Source organism: Necator americanus, chromosome III (genome assembly GCF_031761385.1).
Source record: "Necator americanus strain Aroian chromosome III, whole genome shotgun sequence".
Lineage (NCBI taxonomy): Eukaryota > Metazoa > Nematoda > Chromadorea > Rhabditida > Ancylostomatidae > Necator > Necator americanus.
Window position 1 is genome coordinate 29,123,350 of NC_087373.1, and position 26,741 is coordinate 29,150,090.

Consider the following 26,741-nt stretch of genomic DNA (forward strand, 5'->3'; position numbering starts at 1 on the left):
ATCAGATTCACCGCACCCACATCTATTCAAAAACCTGCTCATGAGTACAATGAGTGAATTTCTCTTGCACCAAAGAAAGCTCGATAAAAAAGAAAAGATAATAAATATGATAGTAACACTAATAATTAATTTAATTATTATTATTATTTGGTGATAACTTAAAGTTGCTTTGATTGAATACTATTGCTTACACTATTATAATAAAACTTACCTATGCAAAAGAGTAGGCTTAAAACACGAATTTTCTCTGAGTTTGAAAAGATCTCTAGCTTTAGGCCACATGTGATTACGTTCATCAACGTTTGTAAGGAAAAGAGTTGAAAAATAATTGTTTGACAATTCGATAACTCTCATTTTCATGACGGCGACATCCATAAGACTGAAGTCCGTGTTGTTAAGTAAATAGTAGTATGTTGTTAATTGAATAATAGTTCCATACGAAATCTTATTTTGAAGCTAGTTGTAGATCACAACTGACGATTTAATGTTAACTGAGATTTAAAGAGTCAAAATTTGAACAATAAACAGCATACAGCTTGTAGCTACATGTTGTAATAGCTAAATGTGCTCAACCAAAAAATCCCTTACTTTCTAGAATATTCACTGCTTCAATGAAGTTGTTGTGAGAAGAAAGTACAAGTCATCACTAATGGATGAAGCAGTATGCATGATATTCGTCAGGCGACTGTACAACGGTGATTTGCTTCCATTTCTGAATTTTCCCTTAGTCGAAAGCATTTCATAGCTTTCAGATGGTGACACATTTTGTTTCGAATTCCCGTATAACTGTGGAGTTGTCAAGGATTTTCCTCGTATTGTGTATAGGATCAAAAACGAGAACTGCACAACTGTTTCGCAATTCAAGGGCTACGTCAACTGGGAATTTCAGCGAATCAGGAACTCTGTAAATAAAAAATGGAGGAGAGAAAAACCTAAACTCAACAAGGTGTCCTACAAAGTTTTATTGAAATGAGAAACCTACATCTTACTTGTGTCTTTTGCAGGTTAAATCTGCTTCGAGTTCTTCCGCTCCTCCATTAATCCTATGAAGGTAGTTCTCTTCGCTTGTTTCTGCTACGAAAACACTTGTTATTTATATTCTCGTCGTATTCTAGCAACAAAATAGGTCTCAGTATGTATATGTTGCTTGTATGTAATAGTCTACATATAAATATATGCATATTTCTCTAGCTTTTGAAAAGAAATCATTCCTATGTGATGTTTTCAGCAACAAGCTGGCAAACTGATAGATTATAGATTCGACAGTGAGGGCAAGGGAGATTCAGATATGTATGTCAGATAATGGCATCTGAGCTAATTGGTGTTTCCGGAACAGAAAACGTTCATTATATTTGTGCAAACAGTCGATGATGAAAGAAATAGAAAAATAATGAGGAAATATTATCAAAAAAGTACTCGGCAAGGATTTGCGATCAAGTTTGTGTTGGTTGGTCCGGACTCAAAGCACACCATCCATACATGGTTTCAAGCAACCAGACTGTCTGTGAAAAATGACTATTGACCAGTTATTTTCGACCCTCTCCCTTAAGAATCAACAAGTCGGTACTATTTGCTGTTGAATCATGGCAACTTCTAGGTTAAAATTCACAAAACGCTGACCACAGTACCCTACCATAGTTGTTTAATGGTTGTCACAAAAAATTACTGGAAATTGAGGGATGCAGGGGGCCAAAATGAGTCAAATCACATTGGTATACACTATTACACGCTCATGAACCTCTTCCTTCGATTACGGATATCTGAAACGTCACACAACGTCCTCCAAACCAGTGAGGACATGGCTGCAAACATTGAACCTGAACCTTCGTTATGAGGTAGAGGACATCTTTAGATCGTGTTCAATCCTAGTAGTCGGTGCTTTTCGTGTGGCATGTGATGTTTTCCAATCGCAGCTGTTGTGGTCATTCGCAGGTGGGATTGAGGTCTTAGGTGAGAGCGGGGTGGGAATGGATTCCTTCTTATTTGCAATCTGGTTCTCCAATATCGGCGAGAAAAATCGATTCATTTTCTCTCTTCACTACTACTTACTATTACTCTCTTACTTATTCTATTGCCATTACTGACATTGTGATTCCCTCGTAGCCTGATAGAGGCACTGAATGAGGATAGCATTACATGATTAACTAGCCCACAGTAAGGAGAGAACTTACAGTGTAACTCACTTAGTCAAATCGCTGAGACCTGACACAACTCTTCAACATCTATTGAGACTCATTTTCATGTTTGATGTGAAAATATCCCTGAGGTAATCATATCTTGCGTTTCACATTGTTTTCCTAGTTGGAAGTTTTCTCAGTTTTGATGCGTAACATTCACGGAATTGCGAGCAGTTTTCCTCTCGTTGCTCGGCGGATGACAAGCCTGCTGATAAGTGTTTTTCATACGCAAATCAAAGGAATGGAAAGTACGGTATTATACCACGGTTGGAACGTTCCCAGAAACCTATTTCGAGAAGTCGCTAATGGGATCAGCGATGAAGCTGGTCGGATTACGGTCATCGTCTGTGGACGTAAGGATGTTATCACTGAGATACTGCGGTCTTGATCCTGGATCTTGAGATACCACCGAAGAACATCTCAACACTGAACTCCGATTTCTAAATGTAAACGACTACTGAATATGTCAGATGAGGCATGTGAAAATTCCCTAAGAATTTCACAACCATTATTTCACAACCAACCAATTATTCACTGTTGGTGAGAAATTTTTGCCCTGATTCTTGCCAGAAGTAATGTGAGAACATTTTTATATCCAGCGAACTCGTGGGATCCTTCAATCACCGATCTCTATCTGTTTCCAAAGCTAAACTGCTACAAATGCGCATAGCAAAAGTTTAGCGAATTCCAAGACATTGATAGAAAATGCCAGAAGAAAGGATTACTTAATGGCTTCTTAATGAAGGGTTCTATGGATATTTTTTTAAAAGTGTGTAAATGCACGGGAACAATTTCGAACGTGATGTGATCCGAAATATGTATGAGAATGTGCAGGTACAAATAGTAAACTTCTACTGACTGATCCTACTTACTGATTAGTTTTTGATGTATACAAGCTCATCGAGAGCTATATATAAGCTGAAATGTAGGCTTTCAGAAGAAAATGCGTCCCCAACATAATCACAAGTAGCTTCGAACAGTTTGCCTAACAAGGAACAAACTTCTACAAGTCTTCGGCTTTGATTTTTCCGCGAAATATCTGCTTATGACCATTGTAATCATATAAGTTTCGTTTACAATTCCTTGCACAACTTTGTACAGCTCACCCAGATTGTAGCTGCATCAAATCAGATACTTAACATAGTTTCCCACAGCAGGATTCACCTGTTTGTGTTCGTGTCAAGGGGAAAAAAGATGTCTAGCAAGTTCTTGAAGCTAAGATTATGATTTTGAAAGATGCTGTTCGAATTGCAAAGGGCAAAACTCTTCGAATCCACGACAGAGATCTCGGAATAAAACAGTGGAAGTGGAGGTTCCTCAGTGACGTGGGAGCTCGACGTGTACCTTAGCCAAGACAGACGTTGGCCTCTTCATTATCTACGCTTAGCTGGCAGCGTCTTTGTCACTACATATCCCTCTTTCAAACTCCAAACTCAATTAGTCAAAATTCTAGCCCAAATGACAAACTAGTCGAAAGTCGAGCTAAAAATAAATCTTTATTGCAACACTATAAAATGAAACTCAAACGGAGGATTCTTGGCATCATCACGGCCAAGTTAGCGAGAAGTGTGATGAGGTGAGACACGTCAATAACTACAGAGATCGATAAATTTAGAAAAAAAAACATGTATCCACAGCATGAAACATTCAATCCGGAACAAAACTGTGGAGATCTAAGAATTTAAGTGCGACTGTATGCAAAACAGAAGATCCATCATCTGTATATATTCGTCCGCTCCATCCAGCAAACGAGCTTCAATTACCTAAAATATTAGTTGAAGACATTTATTTCATGCATAAAGTCTCATGAACTATGAAAAAGTGGGACTGTTCAGTTCCCCTACAAGAAAACCTCCCACTCAGTGACATTTCGAAAACAATTGTTAGTGCAACTTCACAAGCCTACTTTTCGTCTCATAAAATTTGTTAGATTTCTTATTGTTAGGACTAATAAGTTAATTGAAATGTTCACCCGACGGGAATAAGAAAATTTTAGTCTCTGGGTATAGCAATCTGCTTGGTCCTCGCCAAAGCTTTTGACAACCATTCGGAATCGTTGAGGTTTTATAGTAGGGTCAAAACGACATGACATGAAGCTGGTACTCAATTGCGTACTCGGCTTCTCTTGGAGCACTTCGGTGGAGCGTAGCGGCTAGGAGTGTGGTGAAACCCTTGCTGGCACCACCCATCGCTGCAAATTGCGACGGTTCCAACTGCTGTCTCCACCGCGCCATTTCAACCGCAAATTCACTGTAACTACACTCGTGATTCATGTCGTTTGACCCGACCATACGTATGTTGGCCCATAAATGGCAATCAACTAAGGTAAATACAACGACGACCACTGCCTCATAACGTAGATGCGTGTGAAAGACACAACTACACTAAGGAGCGATTCGGAGAGACAGAAATAGAAGCGAATCCTTCCTCAAGAAATGCCGTGGTGTAGAGACCAAAGCTGTTCATCAATGTAGTATGTCCGTCGACGCGTCGAAGAATATACCCAGGAACATACGTGCGATAGTGAGGACCTGGTAAGGGCTCATGAGGTGCAGCGCAAGTGATGAGGATCCTTTCGCTAACCGTTCAACAGTAAAGGAGGTCGGAGCACCGGCTCTGACTATCACAAGTATGCCCAGGATGACCAGGGTAGCGTCTCACCGGATCTAATGCTAAAGAGAAAGTGAAAAGACTCCTCTATAATTTGTAGTATTGTCCGAGATGCATTTCATACTCTTTCAAAATAAAATGGTGATCAACAGGAAGGGTACTAATAAATAAGAAAATCTGCTCAGCATAGATGCAGTATTCGGAGCCGGTGCTCCGACTCCCCTCACTTTTGTACGGTTGCCGAAGGGACCGCCTCCACTTTTGGATGGTTGACGGAGGGACACTCTTCATTTCTCGAGGATTGGTGAAGGTACCCCTTCACTTTTGCACGGTTGGCGAAAGGATCCTCATTGAGTTGCACCTCATGAGCTAGACCCTTTCATCTGAGGAGTGTTCGGCTCTCCCCTATCGCACCTATGCTACTCAGCTGCTCGTGTGGCAAGTGTTTTGAACGCGCTCGCATAGCACATGTATATTTTTCTCACCTCAAAGCAGCTGATAAAGGACGATAAAATGTATTCAATAAAAGATTAAGTACCCACAAAAAACCACCTTACTTTGTTGAGTGCTGAACTAACTAAAAAGGATCTCCTGGCTATGTCACTTACATACTGTTCTAGCAACACAGCTGCGTCATATGATAGTGCTTATATCAATGTTCCTACAACCTACTCTAAGACAGTACAGAACACAGAGAAAAAGAAAGAAAGAGGAGTAAGAGAACATACCGCCATTTTTTCAAATATGGCTGATTTTTGGATGTCCTTTAACGTATCGTCTGCAAGTAACTGTTCGTAAATTTGATCAATCAAGGAGCGGTTTGCATAGCCAGCTCTGCAGATCGACTCAACAGCATCAACAATCCGGTCCGTATCCGATGAACAGCAAGTAAGAAATAACTTGTCTACCTAAAAAATAAGAAAGAATTCAGAAAACAACCGAAACAACTCCAGAATATCTGAGAAAGAAACCTACAATTTTCTTATCGACTTGTCCTGTCATGGTGAATATAAAATCACTGGTAATATTCTGACGACAAGAGAGACTTTGTAGGTACGTTATTGATCTTCGAAGATCTCCCTCGCAAAGTGTCACTAACATTGTGAGCGCTTTTTCATCAATTTCCACACCTTCATTTTTGCAGATATAAAGTAACCTAATAAGTATTCGATTCATAATTGAAAAAAAAAACCCAGAAAGTAGAGGTTTAAAGCAGCGATAAGCACTTACCTTTCCAGCTGAGATTCAATAGGTAGTGGCTTAAAGCGAAACTTCGCACAACGTGATGTCAGCGGGTCAATGATACGAGAAATATAATTGCATATGAGGCAAAACCCAAAAAAAGTGAATGTTTGGAGACGAGCAAAAAAAGAAAAAAGAGAAGGCTCTGGGGCTTTACCTCGTTGTCTTCGAAAATTTTTCTATAATCCGGCGCATTGCTGCTTGGGCAGCACCAGTCATAGCATCGGCTTCATCCAATATGACGATTTTGTAAGGTGTACTGGCTTTAGATACAGCACGGTGAGCGAAATCTTTGATCTTAGATAGAATGACGATAGCAGCAACAATAAAGCTCACCATAAGCCAACTGCTATAAACTGACTCTTGTTCGAACCACTTGAATTCCGCGTTCATCCGAAGCGTTCAACTCCAAAACTCTATCACGAAAAAGTTCTGGGGAAGGAAATAATTGACGACAGAGAGCCACAGCAGCCGATGTCTTCCCAGTGCCCGGAGGACCATACAATAACATATTCGGCAACTACAAATGAGCTGAACGGACTGCAGAGGTATCAGTAAATTTTCAAAAAAAAAAAAAACTCACGTCCGACCCCTCCAACACTTTTTTGAATACGGCAACGACTTCATTTTGGTAAACTAGGTCATCCACACTTCTCGGTCTACTGAATTAACGTAGAGGTGCAATGACCATCAGTAATAAAACAAGAACTAACGCACTATTTTTCCACCCATGGAATACGCGCACGATCGTCGACAGCTGATTTCGGTTCGTCTCCTTTCACTCGAGCCCCCACCGAGAAGAAGTCTACCATCTGAAATAAGATTATATTCGTGTTCAATGCTAAAGAGCTATTTGAAAATTTTCAATTCAGATCCACAAACTCATGCATCGTAAAGACCCGTGAAACAAGAGAAAACACTGCAATGCCATTCAAAGGAACTAGTGCGCGGGTTACGTGTTGTCAAGTGTGTTTTCTGCAATTACGCCCACAACAGGTTCTACTGTTCGGGGCGCCCTCATGGTCTAGACTTCCTTTATCGTTCTTGAGGGATTTATTTTTCGCACTTCGCTTACGCTGCAAAATAAGCACTGCGGCAACAGGTTCCGCTTCCTGCACGATCAACTGGAGATTCGAGTCCGACGTAGTGCTCATCAAGCATTTCGTCCCACCGGGGTCGATAAAATTGGAGTTGTTAGAGTTGTCTGGAAGGATAAAAACACTGACTTGACATATCGGCTAGCCACCGCAAGTCATTGTATAGGCCAGTTACACGTTCGTACATCTCAAACGATTATGAGTTGAAGTGAACGTGGGGGAACATTCCAAGCGGATTGATTAACGCCAGAAACTTTATCTTTTTATCCGCAGAAGTTAGGAGTCGGATATGTTGTGTTTGTGCAGCGTTCACGTTACTTACGCTACAAGTGACGTGAGAAAATATGTCCTCGTGTTCTTGTCTTCCTGGTGCGGGACAAGAGGTAATCGGGGAAATTGGCTGACCGCTGCTGACCAGCCTGTAGCAACGCGCGTTTACGCGTAATTACGACCCCCTGCTCCACCAGTTAGGAGTCTCCAAGATCGCCTGGGACGATCTTGACCCCGACTCCTCTTTTGCTTCTGAGTGTATGCAGCGCGCGACTTTCGCTGCGAGACTTGATTTACTTGACTCAAACGGAGGATGGATGTTATAGCCAAATATGTTCAAGGACGACACACCTCGGCAAAGATGCGGCTTATCTGCATCTTTGCCGAGGTGTGTCGTCCTTGAACATATTTGACCCCATAATTCAATCTTGCGCTAAAGCTCGCAGAGAATCTGTCCATCCGTCGCTATACCATATTCTGCGGAACGATACATCTTGCCTCAACTGTCCTGTCAATGCCAATTCTCCTCAGATCTTCCTTCACTAACTTTCTTTTTGTCCAGGTGGCCTTTTCAGCTTTGATTTGGGAGCATTCTCAAGACAACTCGGACAGGCCGATCAGATGGTCTCCTTAGAATGTGGCCAAGAAAGCGAAGACGGTTTTCTGCGACTAATTTAGAGGGTGGGGCAAGATGTTGATGCTTTCTTCCCGTCATCCGCAGACACACCATTTCCACTTCTGAGTAAAATTCTTCGTTATGGCACACCATTGGCCAAAAGGGGCAGCCGTTTAAGCAGCTTTTCTTCCATCCAGTCAAGGTTCTCCATCACAGTTGACGGCGCTGCCCGAGTCTCCCATCCGTACATCGTGAGAGTGCGAACTGCGGTTAAGTAGACTCGCATGTTGAGTTCATTTGCGATGGGGGTTGACTACAAGAACTTGATTAAGTAGTTGAATGCATAACTCGCCTTAGTGCAAATTTGCTGAATATCTCTCTCGTAGCTGCCGGTTTTTCAGCATGCAACCCAAATAATAGAACTCGTTCACAAGTTCAAATGGCTGTCCGTTAACTCTAGTTCTGAGCGTCTCGTAGAGACTCACATTTGCTTACGTATCACACATACCATATCAGGGCAGAGTCGCTAATCGTGAGCTGCAGCTAATTTTGATACAAGGTCGACATCTTGCCTCACCCTCTAAATGCAACTTTGCGCTGCTTGAAGCGAATATCACTATATCGTCGGCGTACTCACGTTCGATCAAGCGACCTCCAAAAGACATTGCTCAACTGTTCTTGGTTGATATTATCGACGGCAAATTCGAACAGGAAAGATCCCGCGTCAGATCCTTATCTTTCTCCAGTTTCCACTTCGAACGTTGAAGTTAGCGCGGTTGGTATTCGAACAGCAGCAGTTGTTCTTCAGTTCATGTCCTTCATCAGGCGAATAAACTTTCTGAAATACCTTCGCCGCGAAGTGCGTTAAAAAGACGGCCTCGATGAGTAGTGTCGAAAACGGCTTTGAAGTCCAAGAAAGTTAATTGCATAAGCTTCGAATGCCTCTGCCACGTTTCGATAACTCTCCTGACCATGAGCACCTGGTCAGTCCTAGATAGACCACAATGAAAGCCAGGTGTTCATGGTCAGGAGAGTTATTGAAACGTGTTCATCACGGCTGGTTTCTTCGCTGTTTGATAAGCCGCTCCAATCCAATACTTTGTGGATAACACGCAGCAAAGATATTCCTCGGTAGTTCTTTTTTTCCATAGCGGATAACTTCTTGTGGAAGCGAATTATGATACCGGTCTCCACGAATGTGGCATCCTTTCGTCAGTCCATATCGAACGGATGATCTTCATTATCTAACGAATCTTAGAAGGAGAAAGAGATTTCTGCGCTACTTTTATCGTCTCCGCCAGATTTTCTATTCATTTTTGGGTACACCTCCGACTCCTGACTCCTTCGCTGACCGCGGTGTGCATTGTTCCTTGGACATGCTTGAGTTCAGAGAGTGATTGCGTTTGACGGTTCAGCAAGATGTTTAAATGTTTTTTCCAGATGAGTAGTGTCGCCTCCCTGACAGCAACTCTATTGGCAGAGTTAAGAACAGGCAAACGTCTCTTCATTTTGCCGCCATACTGTCTTAGTAGGGCATAAGCTTTCTTCAGGTTCTTGTCCCACGCCCTTTCAAACTCCTTTGCTTTCGACGTCTATTGGTTCCTGCGATCACGTTTCAGGTGACGACGCAACTTCCTCTGCGGTCGCTTTTGTACGTGGATCTAGTAACAGGTGCAAAGCCTAACTTCCTTCTCGGCTTCCTAACTGCTGCAATTCGGAAGCGTTTTCTTTGCAGCGTCCTGAATACAGCTGGTGAGACAGTCGGCGTTCTTAAGCTTCTTCAGGGTCCGTACACCTACATTTATCGACACCCGTTGGCGGAATTTCTTTCTACATTCCTCGTCCTCCAGACCTGTCATGTCGATCTCTAGTTGAGGTTGCACTCCCCAACTTCTTTTCTGGAACCTTAACTTCGAGCTGAGAAGAACCGGGCTGTGGTCGGAATCGAATGCGACACAGCTCTAGATTCTTGGATATCCGACAAGAGGATGTTCCTTGTCAAAACATAGTTGAGCTGTAGGGTTGTCATTTCCCGCTGGAGTTACTATTCTGGCGTTAATCGGTTTGTGCCTTCCCACGTAAGCTGATGGCATCAATGATTACTTCTCGAACGCGGATGCAATTATGAGATTCGTCTGCTTACGAAGATCTACCAGACAATTACTGTTGCCCGACGTTTGCTTCGCAGGATAATACCATTTTCCAAGCACCTCAGACTGTTGTTCGAAACCCATCAATTCCGAAGACAACCGTCGGCTGGCTAGGTATCTTGGATATCAACGTGCTGAGATCATTATAAAATGCGTCCTTGAGATAGTCTTCAGCGGACTCCATAGATGTATGAGCACTTACGACTGAGGATCTGTGCCATTGCGATCTCGCAGGCGTACAAAGACGCTTCTTGACGACGCCAAAAACCCCCACAGGATTATTGTAATCGTTTCTTCGCGCAACCCCCTACTTTCTTCTCATCAGCATCGCAGCAGTATATAGTGTAGTTTTTGATGCTGATGGCGGGACATCCTTTCTTACAGTGGAGCAAACAGCGCATGCAGATGTCGTAGCAATTGGACAGAGAAGCTTCTTGGACTTTGCTCGACAGCGATCGGCAGTTCAGCGTTACGAAACCGATGTCTTTAACCAAAGATTCCATTTTCTCTGTTAGCATTTGACCTTCGAGAGTATCAGCTCTGGAAGTGTGCATGTTGAATAGTCGAAAAGTTGAATTTTCAAGTTATATAGCTAATACACTCTTAAGGCCTGGACTGCCTGATAGCGTTTAGTAGAAGCAGGACCGCCACAGGTATCAATCACAATTGTATAGGCGGCCCCGCGTTGGAGCGAGAAACAGCGCACTGGGAAAGGAATAAAAGGAGAGGAGTGAAAAGCGAATTCATTTAGGGGGGTGTGATTTAGAGTAATACAGTTAGGAAAATTGAGCATACCCTATCGGTAGAAGAAAAATAAGAAGAAACAGATCGCTTTATCAAAGCCAAAGATATAACCATTATAGATATGTTTGGAAATCTAAAGCAAAATGAGCTTCAAGTAGGTACAAGAGTACGTTAATGACAAGTAAATTTTGTTGTTGAATGCCCTTCTATGGTACTGAAGAACTACATTGAAAGTAAGTGTGAACAACAGAGAGCAGTTCGACTAGATTGGTTAGAAACAAACTCAACTAGTGACTTGCTTATAGTCTTACATGAGCTTTCAGATAATGGCGTATTGAGAGGAAAATTCATTTCCATCAAAACGTCATGGTGGGATTCTCAAACGGTTCGTCCATGGCGAATAATCAGTTCGACACCTATTCTTGGAGTGAGTGCAGCCCAGGCGGCAAGAGGTTCCGCTGTGGCGGCAGAAAAAGTTCGAGTCCGGTCTAGTCCCAATCAAGCCATTCATTCTTCCCTGCTCGATAAATTGTTATCAGACTTGACTGGGACGATAAAAATACCGACTTGATACATTCGATATATCCCGCAAGCCATTCGGCTAGTAACGCATTCATGAACAAACAAAATAAACGATTCCGAATTGGAGTGAACGCGATGACGCATCCCAGGAGGAGTATAGCACAACTTTCTCAATTTCCTACTCGTCATCCTTAAGATGATTTGTTCAACCTTTTGTAAGAAGAACTGTTGAATACTTCTTCAAATTTGTACTGTTAACGAATTTCATTGAAAATACCAAGTATTCTTCAATACACAGTAGCAAAAATAATCTTTATTCATTAGTAGTCGAGTTGTTTTTTTATGAGCGCAGTGACTAGTCGGTACGGGCGCTCCTCAAATTGAAAATATTTAGTCGGGTCAAGCTTGATCTGGTCCCCTTTCATGCGATTTAGCAGAGTGACACAGACAACGGCAGCTGGAAAAAACACAAAATTAAAAATTTGAACGAAGAGAACATATATCGTTCTAATAGTAGGATTCACTGCTGAATAAAGTCAGCAAAGCTTCTTTACTTTGAACACGAATTAAGCGGAGTGGAATAGAAAACAACGAAAGAAGATTATAGACATGAAAAATCTTTCGACCAAAGAGAGGGCAAATTTTATTCGACGGATGAACAAGTTTTACACAATGAATGGGCTAAGCTTATTGGAAGGCAGTAAATGTGAGATCTCTTAGACTTGAACGTTTCGTCGGATCATATTAAAGGAACGCACAAAACACATCCATGTTTAGAACATGGATGTTTTTTGTGCCCCATGAACTTGTTTGCACCTTAGCCATCACCTCCTTAGCCGTATTTTTTTTCTTTAGCCTTGGTTTTTGTATAATGGGTAGTTCACGATAGTCCCACTTCCCAACCGCGGCGCTTCGAGCGCAATTGCCGCTTACGCAATTGCACCTTGCTTCATGTCATTTTGACCTCACTATTCTCACCTTTGCACCCAGCACGGAATGTCATTGAAGCGAAACAAGTGGTTTCCATTTCAATATTTCGTACGCCTTTGTCGTAGAGTTTCTTAAGAAATTCAAACTTATCTTCTGGTTTGTATTCACAGAAAAAGCCGTCAAGACGCATTTGTCCTAAAAGGACGGTCAGAATAGAGTCACATTCGATGGATAACCGGTAGTTTTGGGAAAAAGACTTATCTAACCTTCGTAAAAATCATCAGCACACATTGTGAGACCAGTATCCACAGGAAGTCTTCTTTCGCGAGCCACTTCAACCAGTTCTCGGCGCAAATCTTCGTCGAGATATGTTTCACGTTCCACCTGTACTAATTTTGGGGCAGTTCTACGCATCAGAACTTTTAATGCCGAAAGAAAGAGTAATCAATAGAAACTTTCCTCTTTTATTCTAAATCTCTGTATTAATAGAAGTTCTTTTTTTCCCAAAAACGTTCAAAAAACGTTCTTAGTACATAATACAAATAATGTCGAATAAGAAACTCGCGTTAGTTGCACTGTTAGCAAAGTGTAGTATTCCTTAAGTTTGCAGCAATAGCAGAAGATCGATTATGATGCGAAGTCAAGAGGTGGTGAGCTTTCTTATTTGAAAAAGAAGTACCAAGCACATCTCTTGACACAGGTTGATACCAGCACAACCTCTGTCTAGAGAGGAGTCATTGGAAGAAAAAAGATCTCATTTCATGTCACAAGTCGTTGAACTACACTCAAATAACATTATTCAAGGAGTGGATTTCGTGGCGAGGAGAATCCGATTCTTCGTCCCGAGAACCGAATCCTGGGTCAGTTCATGCAAAATGTTATGGTGTCATCATGGGTGTTTCAGTCATGGAATGACGAACCAGTAGAGTATTCCAACTCTAGTTATTTGCACTCCGAATGCTTATCTTCATATTTTAATTCAATCTCTTCCGAAAGCCTAACATTCTTCTTGGTTGTTTCAAAGAGATGCCCGTCTCATTGCGTTGCTATAATCTAGTCATATTGTGACGAATAATACGAGACATTAACTTTTTTGACTTGTTGTTTCTTCTACAGAAGTTGTTTGATTGCGTCTGACTGCATAGTTATGAAAATGACTATAAACTCTTTGTCGGAAAATAACTTAACTTAAACCAGTTAGTCGCTAGGTCACACGGCGGGACTAATAGCAAAAGCTGCCTCGTGCATGCTCTGAAGTGCAGGTAGATACAGGGATGGCTCCCTGTCTCCGTTGTGCAAGAACTGCTTTGTACTATTAATGTGTCTTGCATTTTGATCCCTCAAAAGGCTTGTCACCAAGTCACTAAAGGGAGCAGAAGGGGGAGTGAGAGGGTGACGATGGAGGGAGAGTGTAAGATTAGAGCATTCTTGAAAAAGTAACATCCACCTGCTCACTACGAGAGAAGACGAAGTTCTCCCACAAACCCCAACGGAATGAATACTGGCGACCTGTTCATGGGATTTGAATTAATCTATGGACACAAACATGAGGAAGTTCTTGTTTCCGTTGGAGCGTGAAGTAATGTCAGAGAAGAGGAAATAGTAGGAACTGTTCAAACTACCGAATGGAACTGAACTTATATACACAACGAAAACAATAAATGAACATCTGATAATGGAAAGGAGATGGCCTACGATGTCGTCGAACTGACGGAGACAATACCACACCCTCACTAGATGCTGTTCGTGATGGTGTTCTCAAAGCCAAAATTGGTGCCACATGATTGTCTGTAAATTTTACTCTGTGGCCGACGTCTGCAGCAGACGGCAAAGATATCCAAGGTCTTAATGAGTTTCTGCGAAAGAAGGGGACCCACATGCCTTCGCCTGATCTGTTTACACTTTGCCATCCACAAGCTGTTCATAAGAGTAATGCTTAACAAATTCTTCCCTGTCTAGTATTGAAAGAAGATTATATGAAGGAGGACATTAGTCAGCACGATTCAGTTAGTACACACTGGTTGGAATCTGACCGAACAAGATATCAAGAAAATACGAAAAGTCCCAGTGCTGCTCACTTCCATTGACTTAAGGAAGGTCTTTGACTCAGTAGAGACGAAAGTGGTTACGAAAGTATTGCACAGTAACCAAGCCAGTACATGGAGGTGTATTTAAGCAGTAATTTCACGACTAAAATTTCGTCATTCGACAAGAATATCGCTAGCGACGTGTAAAAAAGGTGTCTGACAGACTAATGCTGTCTCATTCAAAATATTTAGTGTCATTCTGGAAAACACGCTGCAAAACTTGAAATGATATAACATAGTAGTTGATGGCGGTCAACTGCGCTATCTTCGTCCCGGTCATGATATCCATCTTATAATATCAATAGTCAGCCACACAGAACGAATGCTGTCCGTGTTCCACGAAACGCATAGAAATATAGTACATCTCCAGCCGAATCCGAAAAAGGAAGTGATGATCGGATGGGTTTCCTGTGCTCCATTCCCGTTCAATGGGCGATTGCATCTGAATGCGCCAGCTATGTATATCTAGGTCGAGAACTGAACATGTTGAAGAACGTTCTACCCCATTAAGTAGAGCAGAAGGAAGCCAGAGACTTCGAGAGCTTATAAAATCACCGACATTTCTAACACCTTGACGCTTTGATCTACACTTTAAAAAACTGTCCTGCAGGCAGGAGGAAAACGTAGTCAGCGCCGCTGAAGGCTGAGTCGGGAAAGTTGATGCTAGCAGTCCCACCTCCGCACAAACGGAAGCGGAATAAGGGATCTGAAGCTCTATCATACTTTATTGATAGGAGACTAGAAACATTGTCGCAGTTGTCAAGTGAAGTAAGGTGGGCTGAACACCTGACGCATACCAACAGCAACCGTTGGGGCAGAACCAAGAAGGAATGTGCTTTTCGCGACCTTGAACACACGACAGGAAGATCGCTGATTCGTTGGTCAGGTTTCATCACAGAGTCTCTATTAAACTAATTTGGTGCTCTTCATGTGCTATCAATGGAAAAACTAGTGGGTAAATTTTGCGCTTGATTAGGATGAATGGGAGGATTACTCACGCTGAATGGAGGAACTTGAAGAAAAGCCTGAGCTTAGCGAACACATCACAGAGAGAAATAAATCAACTAATGGCCTACCCTCCTTCCGGCTATCCATTGTACGTACTTTTCGCTTAGTTCAGCGTTTATCGCATTCGTAGAGACGATAATGGTGCCCGGCTCTACACCGATGCCTCCAGAAGTTCCCATACGTATGAATCTGAAATACCAGTTAGGGGAACTGTAACTCTTCAGCAAAGGGAAAAAAGTTGTGCCTACTTAACATCCTTAGCTTTGGCGTGATACATCAGCTTCAATATTTCAACAAGCATAATACTTAGTGATGGGGTTCCCATGCCATGCTGAAAACGTGCGCAAGTAGCGATTGCTAGTAATTTCTGGATGCTTAACTGGAGTACACTACTTACATTTACCCAAACTACTTTTCCTGTTTTGAACAGAACAAAGCGATCACTTTTTGAGAGATTTTCACTGCACTGAAGTCTGCATTCCTTTGCAAACCACTCCGCATATAATTTCAGTCTAGTTGGTGACCCTCCAGTACAAACAAACTAAAAAGATTGAGGATTGTGACAACAGGAGCAATTATTTATGGAAGAGAGAAAGTGAACGTTGAGGTAGAAAATTACTGTTATTACAGAAGCTACAGTTGAATTAAACTGCGCTTCGTATATAGAGTAAATTGTAATGCCCGTATCTTAGAAATCGTTCCCCCAGTGAAGCACATGTGACACAAGTTTTTCAATGAATACAATTTGACACTTACAGAAACATCGCGTACACTCACTTTTGTATCTCCAAAAACCTTCGGAATGTCCATATCTTTGGTTCCGAAGCCAAAGTGGTACAGGAAGTCTTCCTCAGCAGTGTCGAGATTTTTGTTGCGAATGTCAAAAGGAGGATATCTGCCTAAACAAATAGAATTCCTTAATTCTTTGATGTCTCTCACAATACAGTACAGCCTGTGCAGATGGATGAACTCCATCAATTCAGATAAGCTTTTTCTTTTGTATAGTTCTTCTAACGACCTGAAGGTCAGTGCAACTGCGGTATTGGCTGCGCCTGAGGCGGTGCAGAAGAGTAGCAGTTGTGATAAAGAGGGGACCCTTGCTAGCATCAATCGTCGCTGCAATCCTAGTGAGTGGTCCTATATCGATCGCAACTGCAGACTCAACCGCGCTGTAAGAGGTTGAATTACCTGAGAAATTACTTAGACGTGGACGTTCCATGTCAACTTAATGATACCGTTATAAGGTTGGTATGAAAGTCTTGGATCCAAACAATTACATCTTTCCTTGTCTAGATATCAGTCAGCAGAATAATGACCATCATCATTATCATCATTCAACACTTTACCAGAGTAATAGTTCCAGAAGTCCAGAACCTTAGCGGCTGCGAGTCGAAGAAGCGCTGATAATGATTCTGACGGATCATGATGGTGATCTTGATGGTGTTGACTGTTATCTATGAAAGTTATAAATGAAAAGTAAAGCTACAATTGTTCGAAAAAAACTAGGACTTTTTCGGAACTTGGTGCGGGAGTTTCGGACCAACCTAACAGTGGATTAACGGCAGTATGCCGAACGATCGCATAACACATATCATTCCAATTTAGGAAACTGCCATTCGAAGAAAAACAACTCGTATCATAATGCCTATGTGAATGAAGGCAGCATAGCACGAATCTGACGTGGTGAGGGAATCCGCGAGGAAAGCTAGAGATGGGATTGTAGATTGCGGATTCAGGGGTGGTTCCGCTCACACTTTCTTAAAGGCAGCATACCACGAATCTGAGGTGGTGCGGATTTCAGGTGGAGTATTCGTATACGGGACGGCAGATTATGGGAAGGGATGTGGTTCCGTCCATTTCTTCCTAATTGCCGTAAAAAACTGCCCGGAAGATGCGGCGCCGCACAGGACTGGCGCGCTCCAGTCGAACTCCTTGTAGAAAATAGTGCGCCGGAACGCTCGAAGCCGTATCTTCCTGGCCGTTTTCTAAGGCAATTAGGAAGAAATAAACGGAATCACCCCTCTCCGTATTCTACTATCCCGTATACGAATACTCCACCTGAAATCCGTACCACCTCAGATTCGTGGAGTGATGCTTTTAATGGTTCTAAGAGACGGCGTGGGAACCGCTTTATTTACAGTTTAATTATTTATTTAAGGAACGCTAGAAGTGTATGTTCTGGTCCTCTCAGCAACCTATTTATTGGTTTCACTTGAATAGGCAATCGAGGAGAACTCACCGGTTTCCGACCGCTGCGCAGCTGCATGCGGCGCATGTACAATGGGGGCGTGTTGCAGGTGAAATCGTCGTGAAAAACGTACTCTTTACCGCCGTTTTTACAACTAGGATGAGATGCGCGTAGCCTTCCCTGATTCTGCAATCTACATCTCCATCTCTAGCTTTTTCAGCCGTTTACCGCACTACGTCAGATTCGTGGTATGCTGTCTTTAAAGACATCACCCTACGAATCTGGGGTGGTGAGGATTTCAGGTGGAGAGTTCCTATACGGGGTCGTAGATTATGGAGAGGAGGGTGTTTCCGTCCATTTCTTCCTAATTGCCGTAAAAACGGCCCGGAAGGTGCGGCGCATGGACAAGGCTGGCGCGCTCCAATCGAGCTTGTTGCAGAAAATAGCGCGTCGGAACGCTCGGAGCCTTATCTTGAAATAGGCGGAGTCACCCTTCTCTCCATAATCTACGACTCCGTATAAGCATAAACCACCTGAAAACTCAAGATCACGCTTGCCGCTGACACTATGCAAGCTTTTGTACTGGCATGAACGACTGTTTAACGAAGGAAAACGTGTTAGCAGAAGACTGATACTGCCTTTGTTTTGTAGGAAAACATTTATTATCCGTTCATTCTTGTTACATGTACTACAAGGGTGCTAATGTTCGGGCGTTTCTTCTCTCAGTCCTTTTTCACATTCGATTTGGCAGATTTTGAAGTCCTTCGAATCTGTTCACTTCGTCAATAAAGCCGAAGTATCCCCAAATTAGTATTAATTGATAGGAAGACGTTAGTAGTTCAAAGTATGAAGGATAGGTAAAATTACTATTTCTTCCTGACATCGCCATTTTGGTATTTACCAGGTAAGCAACTATGTGTTGACAACGAAACTTTCTCGAAAGGTTTCTCGAAAAAGCGACTGTCACTGTTTATTCCTCACCAAATCAATATTTTTTTAGTCCAACTGATACAGACGTTGTTGCGCCTGAAGCACACTTTGTGCTTGCCCAGAAGATAATTTTCGTGCATCCTGCAAGACAATTAGACTATCGCTACGCGAGGAAAAGCAACAATTTTCGCGGTGGTCCCGTCCAGTTACTCAAGTACTCGCTGCACAAGATCCAGCAATGCAAACCACAATACCCACCAGATGCCATCTTGAGTGGTTAGTAAATGAGAGTCACGATAGAGAGGAAATCAAACGAGAGGAGCTGCTGTAAACAATCTCAGAATAAAAATATTGTAGCTTTTCAGGGCCTTCTAAATCTTAGCATAAGATATTAGGTACGTGCAAAAATAATGCGCGTTTTCAAACATTCGGTTCAAATCGCAATGACTCGCCTCAGAATCAACTTCGTCAATCAAAACTAAAACCATTACAGTCTTCGCGTCGCTGCCAACGAGACGCAATTTGGCTTGTTCTCGCCGCAAAAGTCCGACGTTATGGAGTGCACGAAGTTCCGGAAGTCGTTTCCGGCATCACCCTAGTTTTGGAAGTTTTCACCTCTTATTCAGCTGTGCAGATGTTTGAAGAAATGATAGTAGATTGGCAAAAGGTCTGGTGAAAATGGTGAGTGAGGTAGGGTCTCGTAGCCTAACTCGTTCTACTTCAGCAAGCAGAAGTACTTCAGCGTTCTACTTCGTGTAGAAGAATCGAGCCCTTTCTGGTCATTAACGCTGAGCAAAGAAGTTGGTGTTTACGCTTCGTCCAGTTCTTTGCAGTACTTCTCTGCTGTGATGGTCTCGCTAGGTTTGAAAAAGCTGCAGTGGATCACACCTCTAACACACTACCACACAGTCATCGTTGCCCTCTTCGAATGCATTTTAGGGTTTGAGAAGTGTTTAAGAGCTTCATCCCGGTCCATCCATTGAGCAGGACGCGTCCTGTTGTCGTAAAGGATGCATTGTTCATCGCATATAACAATACGGTCGAAAAGTGGATTGTTCTTGTTGCTTAACAGAAGCGTTGAGCAGATCTCAAAACTGCCGTTTCTTTGAGACTCGCTCAGTTCATGCAGCACCCAATTGTTCAACTTTTTCACTTTTTTAATTTTTTCCAAATGACAGGCAACCATTGAATGATCAATCCCTAGTTCTTGGGCAACCTATTGTGTTATTTTTTGCACATAATCTTCAATGATTGCCTTCAACAGGTGGTTGTTAACTTCAGAAGCAGCCGCGACGTTCCTTAACTTAGAGGCTCATATCGCCTTTGGAACCGATGCCGTTCCGTGGATTCGGTGGAGCTTCTCCCACCACAAACAGCGCTGATAGATATTTTGAGCTGCCTCGGCTTCAAACCAGCCCAACTTGAACTCGTAAGAGAAGAATTGGTGAAAATCTTGCCTGGACAAATTATCTTCTGTCCTGATACTGACCAAATACTGATTCTCGTTCAAAATCACTCCAGCTCTAAAAGCCGCAACGAAATGCGCCACAAAGCGCTATAGATCTTCTGATATTAAAGATGAGTGTAAGTGAAAAAAATTTGCCGGGAAGATAAGGCCACGAAAAACGCGCATTATTTTTGCATCGGCCTAGTAAAATCTGCTTGTTTATTTGCTATTATTGCTATTATCCTTTATTTGTTTCCTATTTGCTTGCTGCTGTTGTGCACAGTGCGCAGATATAGTAGCGTTAAAACGACAACTTTGGAACCAATTTATCGACCCTGACAGAATGAAAGACTTAGTTGGGATTAGGGGCGGTTTCGAACCATCCATCAATCGTGCAATCACAACGGAACCGACTGCGATACACCCGCCCGTTATCTAGCTACAAAAGTAATTATAATAAAGCAAAAGTTTCTGTAAAATTGAAAGCTGTTTGGTTTCATTTGTGTGCATGACTTCTTTAAGTGTTTATTTTGTGTTTGATTATTTTTTTTTGCGGTTGCGGTAGCACGTCAAGTGGATCACGTTCCCAACTACTCAACAAGAGTAGTCTATATCATTACGATCAAGATGACTGATTTGACTGATTCCCATAGTCATGTGACAGGTGGATTGACAGCAGGTGGGCGGATTGGGGTCGCGGATATCTCACACTGCATCTCAGCACTCGCCCTAGCTGGTCAGCTTTGGTCCATTCTCTTCGCGTACAATGTTTCGTATAGCAAATACGGATAGAGGAGAAACGGATAGAAGCACAGCTCGTTCTTTTTTTTCACAGACCTCAATAGTATACAGAGGAGGCTCGGTAGGATTCCTCGAGTTCCCATGGACAAGCTTGGACTGAGTTTCTTTCATGGATTCCACACAACGATTGTTTTGCGCTATGCTCTTCTGATTGAGGTATGTTCCGTTTTGACGATTTTTAATCACTGAAGACCGTGAGAAACTGAAGTTTTACTGCAAACTAATAATTTCATTAGGAAGATTAGGATCTAATCTATATTATATTTATTATCAAGAAAATTCAGAAACAGAACTGTCGGAAGTTAATCGACTTCCCAAGATCTTTCCAAAACCGTCGAAGTTTCATTGGAGAGGTAGATAGGAGTCTTGGGGAAAAATTAAAAAAGTTCAACGGTGGGAATGAATATCCTCCGTTTTGTAGCAGCATGTAACAGTGGTGTAAATTTTCTCCACGTTTTCTCGTTTCCACCGTTTTTCGTTGCCACCAAGAAATAAGGAGAGAATCTACGGGAATGCTCGAAGCTTATCCGCTCAGCAAAATAAGAAGGCAGCCTTTCTTTGACAACCTCAAAAAAGCGAAAATATTTGCAGAATGGCTATTATTTTTGCGATGAACCAATACAAACTGATAAAATCAAATTCCTTCCAGTTCTAGATTGTAAAAATAAAAATCAAAAAAGCGTTATCAAACCCGTTGTTCACAACAATAACTCTATTACAGGATATTCTTAATGCATTTTCTACATGCGTACATCTGGTTCGACTGACTTCAGATTCATTAGAGTAACCGGGGTTAGTAAAATAATACTCTTTTCAATTAAATCGCTGTTCTGGAGAAGCTCCTCAAAAGCGTAATGTTTTTGTTTCTTTGGCTTTAGTTCCAAGTACTACAGTGAAGATTGGAATAATAATTATTAAAAATAACAACAGTTAAAAAAGTCAAGGTAAGAAACTAGAACTTTTTGAAGTGATTTGCCAGGGAACCTTCTCTGGTTAGTGGCTGACCCAGAGGGGAAACCACAACCATGTCATAGCGTATGTGATGTACAGCGTACTTGCTGAGCGAGGGAGCCAGCTGCTTAAAGGCAACACCCCACGAATCTGGGGTGGTGCGGGTTTCAGGTAGGTGATGCCTATACGAAGTCATAGATTATGGAGAGAAGGGTAATTCAGTCTATTTCTTCCTAATTGCTGTAAAAAACGGCTCCGGCGCGCTATTTTCTACAACGAGTTCGATTGGAGCGCACCAGCTTTGTGCACGCGCCGCATTCTTCGGGCTGTTTTTTACAGCAATTAGGAAGAAATGGACAAAATCACCCTCCTCTCCACAATCTAAGACCCCGTATAGGAACTCTCCACCTGAAATTCGCACCACATCAGATTCGTGGGGTGATGCCTTTAAATGAGTAGGGGAGAAATGCGCTAGAAGTGAGCGAGACGACATAGAAGTTGATGAACGTTAATAGTTAATTTATGCAATTAATGAATAACAATACTTAGTTATTTAGTACACAAATAACGCAAATGGTATATACAGTAATGTATATTTAGTTTTACTTGCGATCAGTTAATTCAAAAAGCATTAGTATAGTGGAGAGTAAACAAACTGGTGAAAGTTGGTGACCAATTTGATAAAAATATAGTTCAAACGACAATGTCCACAGAGGATCGGCTCTCCACCTCGCGAAGCCGAACCACTGAAAAAAGAAGAAGAAAATGATAGACATCAACATATCTATGCTGTTGAATGTCTAAAAGCGAGGAATGGTGTGAAGTTTAAGATTTGGATTTGATGAGTAGGGTAGATGATCCAAAGTACTTGGAATGGGGATGAACAAGAACCAGAGGTGAATGAAGGAAGCACAGAAGAAAGATGTCTCATTCTCTAAATTCTAAATGATACTAGTGGAGAGGGTCGGTTCTTTTCGTAGTTTATATTGTAGAACTGAAATGTAACTTTCCATATGTGTTGCTGGTAGTGCACATTAACTATTTACTCTAGTAACACATGTTTAAAGCGGGTATAGCGCAGTCGGCAGGAGGTTCTGTTGTCGCTGCACAAGCAACGGGAAGTTTGAAGTCGTCCTAGTGTCGACCAAGCCGTTGATCCCTTAGGGGTTGGTAATTTGGTACCAGACTTGTTTGGGAGAATAAAACATTGGCCTGCCACATTGGCTAGCCCCGCAAGTCATTGTTCATAAACCACAAACGATTTCTAAATTGAAGTCGAATGCGTAGGCGCACACCCTTGAGATTGATCAATGCCCTGCATCTTATCCTTTATTCTTTAGTAACACATTTGTGATGTTTGCATATTTCAGTCCTGCCATAAAAAGTTCAGAAATAATCTAGAACTCAGAAAATGAAACAATCCTGTTCCACAACATCACCTTCGTTTCAGTCTTTCCCTGTTCCCGTTTATCATTGTTTCACATTATCTTCATCTTCTACCGTATCTATTAAGTCCATATCTTAGGATCCACTTTATTCCTCGCTCTTAGATATCCAACAGCAAGAGTGTATGATGATGTCCATTTCGTCTTTTCTCGAGGTGGTTCTGCTTTGCGAGTAGGCGGATCAACAGTTTTAGAATTTTACGGTTCTCATTTCTCTCGTTTTTTTTTGTTGTGAACATTGCCACTTGACCCCCCTCCTTCGGAAAACAGCGTCTCGGCCCATGCTACTCCACCAAGTAGCATGGCCCAAGACGCAGTTTTCCGTTCTGACCCCATTGCTCTGGTATGACACATAAAAACCACCTAGAGAGTAATAAAAAACAGAATATGCCGGGCTCCGTGTACGACTCTGACTGCAACCTGCGTGCGGTGGTCCAGCTTATGTTAAATGCAATCAGGCATTTCTACATACGCTCTGGGCACGTACGAGCTACGTAACTTGCAGGGTTATGTGATGGAAGTTACTCAGATATGGAAAAAAATTCTCTTGTCCAGTACACTGCCAAAGCAAAACCTAAATAGGTCAAATATCCAGAGGGAGCTTGGCATCTTTGTTGACAATTCTTTGTTTCGTTGGGCTGAACTGGCGTTGACTGAGGTGCTCCTGTTACTGGGTGTCAATAGGCAGTTCACGCTAGTCGCAAAGTCTCTCAGGCTGTGGCACAATGACGGATGGATGGATTCTGCGCCAGGCGATAGTATCAGCTCCTTGATTATGCAAGTCAAGTACAATAAGCTACAAAAAATACAATACAGACACGACATCAGTGAGAGACCGAACTGAAGGTCCGTCTCCCCTCAGCTCACCATTCGCTGAATTACCAGTGTTCTTTGAGCAGTTTTTGATGGCGAGCGTCATTTGCTAGGCTATGCATTTTAGTTCTAGCGCTTTTCTCTTATTCCATCTTCATTTTGGCAGTCAAATCCAACGCTCTGCAGATGCTCTACAGTTAACCTTTGAAATGGTTTTGGTCTCATCTCCGTAACAAAAACTCATCTAACAAAGTGGTTAGTAATACTTTTCAAGCGATTGATGTACACCTTACACTTTAAATCCCGATATAAAGAACCAGTATTTGATTGGATGTGAAGGTATGTTGAGTGGTCACTGTACAGTCCTTAACTTTTCCCCCTTTATGGCGTTAGATTCTCTCCTCAGAGCCCATAGTTTAAATCAGTAAGTGATACCAGTGGGAACTTGACAAGAACCGCTGAAAAAAAAACTGGTTTAATTTCTAGTAGTAATACAATGCATGGCTCTTTGACAAAACACATTTCTTTGTTTTTTTGAAAGATGGCTGATATCCTTAGCAAAATAATCGTCTGAATCACATCATATCATAGAATATGTATACATACAAAGCTGTCCTTCTTTCCAAACATGTTTTTGTTTCCAGGAATCAGAAAATTGTTTTATATCGCAGGGCTTTCGAAGGGATCTAGATGTGGAATCAGGTTTGAATATACTCTAAATTTTGGATTTAGGAACTATCAAAAATGATTGGAAACAGTAAACAATAAACGAGTAGTCATGTATTGTTTGTTTGGCTCAGTTGACTTTAAAGATTGCATCTCATAAATATGCTGTACACAGCTCCAGTGACGATCAAATGTATAACATAAAAATAACGTAGTAGATGAAAATATAAACACAATAGTATAATAATAAACAACCAAGTGAACCAGTCTCTCAATCACAAATTAAGCATAGATGCAAACGATCCAAGAGAAATCTACATATAATTGGTCATTTTTAAAGCCCAGTGAGAATATGAGGTTGTCCAGATGTTGTCTTTCTCATCCTTGAAACTGACTGAAAAGAAAGGAAAGAAAGTAACAGCCATGGAAATTTAGACCATGGGTACTTTGTTCCAGAAGCACTTTGTTACTTTGCTCGAATACAACGTGTAAATTGTTTTACTTTGTAAAAATTTTCTTACTTCCTACCTAGTTGTTGTTTATGTTTACGTCATCTCGTCTCAGTCGCGTCATCCATTTGATTAATGAGTTCCGTCGCGAGGACGAAGTTCGGGCAACGACTACGACGACCGTAACACGATGACATCATGTCTGAATCACTGTGACAGCACCGTGACATCGTGTTTAAGACATCGTAGACGTCCTATTGTTCGTATAAGAAGAACCCGACGAACAATTGTACGGTATGGTGTGTTATATTATTTCTGGGTCAATTCCCTAAGATCAAGTCACAGACTTGGAGAAAAACTATCATTGCTGTGCTTTTATTTTCTTTTTTTTTCCGAAAACCAGATTATTTGATTTAGTCAAGAACCATTGCAAAGAACGTCGAAAGTACACACTATTTGTCATCATGATTGAGAGTTTCCTTTTTCAAAAATTGCACTGAAGGCTGACCAACCTAGTGGGCGTACGGAAACTTGAAACTGAGTGGTTAAAAAAAGAATCCTGAATCAGGGCGATCGCCAAAGTTACGCATATAAGTGGAAATACCTTAACGTCGTTTCTATGCATGTCAAAAGGAATGAAAATCAGTAAAAAGGAATAGCCATTAGGAAAAAAAGAATTTAAATAAAGGTCCCTTTCACTTCTACTCCGATGAAACATTTCTGTTATCAGCTTTCTCTGATCCTCTTCATTAGAAGGAAGACACTGTTCAAACGTATAGAAAAATGAAAAAAAATCTGAGATAAATGGAGAACAAGAAAGTGAAACAAAGGAATGAATAAAATGTTTGAAGGGAAAATCATGAAATCTCATACAAATATGAATCAACTTAAATTCTTTTGTTGAAAATTCTCATTTTCAGGTAAAGAATTGGATGTACGTGGATCATCAGTAACTAGGATTGCACTACTGACTTGGAATAAAATCGCATCAAAAATTATTTGTTTTAATCTGATGAGATCGAGAATTCTCTGCTGTTTTTGACTAAAATTAGTGACTTGTTTATTTTCGCAAACGATCAGTCCCTTAGTGATCTCGTTGTCATTCCAGTCTGGAAGTTTTAGTCGTATAATCGCCTTCATTGGAAACAGCTCATCATTATTCATATTGTGACGAAAAAAATGACGTATATGATGGATATATAAGTGACGATCGAAAACGGGGCAATCCTGGCCCGTCCCAGTACAATGAGTTGCATCCGCAAATCATCTTTTTTATTGATGTTTTGCAAGTTGTTATCGTTTATGGAGCATTAACGTCCTTCTAGTTGCGTTAGGGCAAAAACCTTAGGCTTCTTTTCTGGAATACTACTTTTGGACGACTTCTTGTTCAGTACGCTGAACGATGACGCTACCCGAACTTGTAAATTGAAATAAATTAAAATTTTACTTAATGTTGAACTATGGATGAGCCCTCGAATCCATGAATTTCTATCAAATTGAAAAGCTGTGTAGCCGTGTTACTGTGCGCCTTAGGTCCTCTCTTTTCATTTCAAAATACTGAATTATAAGAGTCAAATAGTTTAAAGTGGTTCAAAGTG

The 26,741-nt window shown here is 41.6% G+C and overlaps 3 protein-coding genes across 5 annotated transcripts; 1 reads left to right on the top strand and 2 right to left on the bottom strand.

Moving 5' to 3' along the window:
* Positions 1-649: 649 nt before the first annotated feature.
* On the top strand, positions 650-1,049 carry RB195_011315 (uncharacterized protein; the record flags this gene model as incomplete). Its single annotated transcript, XM_064192669.1, has 3 exons — positions 650-695; positions 753-946; positions 1,005-1,049. The coding sequence occupies 3 exons, from the start codon at positions 650-652 to the stop codon at positions 1,047-1,049; spliced, it is 285 nt and encodes a 94-aa protein (XP_064050252.1).
* Positions 1,050-3,850: 2,801 nt separating this feature from the next.
* RB195_011316 (uncharacterized protein) lies at positions 3,851-10,716 on the bottom strand (the record flags this gene model as incomplete). 2 transcript variants are annotated; one of them, XM_064192671.1, is made up of 10 exons in its annotated part: positions 3,851-3,940; positions 5,516-5,695; positions 5,763-5,943; positions 6,018-6,174; positions 6,242-6,326; positions 6,391-6,549; positions 6,613-6,691; positions 6,747-6,841; positions 7,868-7,989; positions 8,163-8,298. In XM_064192671.1, the coding sequence occupies 10 exons, from the start codon at positions 8,296-8,298 to the stop codon at positions 3,851-3,853; spliced, it is 1,284 nt and encodes a 427-aa protein (XP_064050254.1). The 2 variants fall into 2 exon arrangements, with proteins under 2 accessions (XP_064050254.1, XP_064050253.1); XM_064192670.1 differs by lacking the exons at positions 6,018-6,174; positions 7,868-7,989; positions 8,163-8,298 and adding an exon at positions 10,474-10,716 and having other exon boundaries at positions 6,187-6,326.
* A 1,032-nt stretch (positions 10,717-11,748) lies between these two features.
* On the bottom strand, positions 11,749-18,839 carry RB195_011317 (uncharacterized protein; the record flags this gene model as incomplete). Of its 2 annotated transcripts, XM_064192672.1 has the most annotated exons (9): positions 11,749-11,885; positions 12,407-12,553; positions 12,625-12,742; positions 15,522-15,642; positions 15,702-15,784; positions 15,851-15,994; positions 16,231-16,352; positions 16,800-16,907; positions 16,998-17,043. In XM_064192672.1, 9 exons carry the CDS (start codon positions 17,041-17,043, stop codon positions 11,749-11,751), a joined length of 1,026 nt encoding a protein of 341 aa, XP_064050256.1. The 2 variants fall into 2 exon arrangements, with proteins under 2 accessions (XP_064050256.1, XP_064050255.1); XM_064192673.1 differs by lacking the exons at positions 16,800-16,907; positions 16,998-17,043 and adding an exon at positions 18,830-18,839.
* Positions 18,840-26,741: the final 7,902 nt, after the last annotated feature.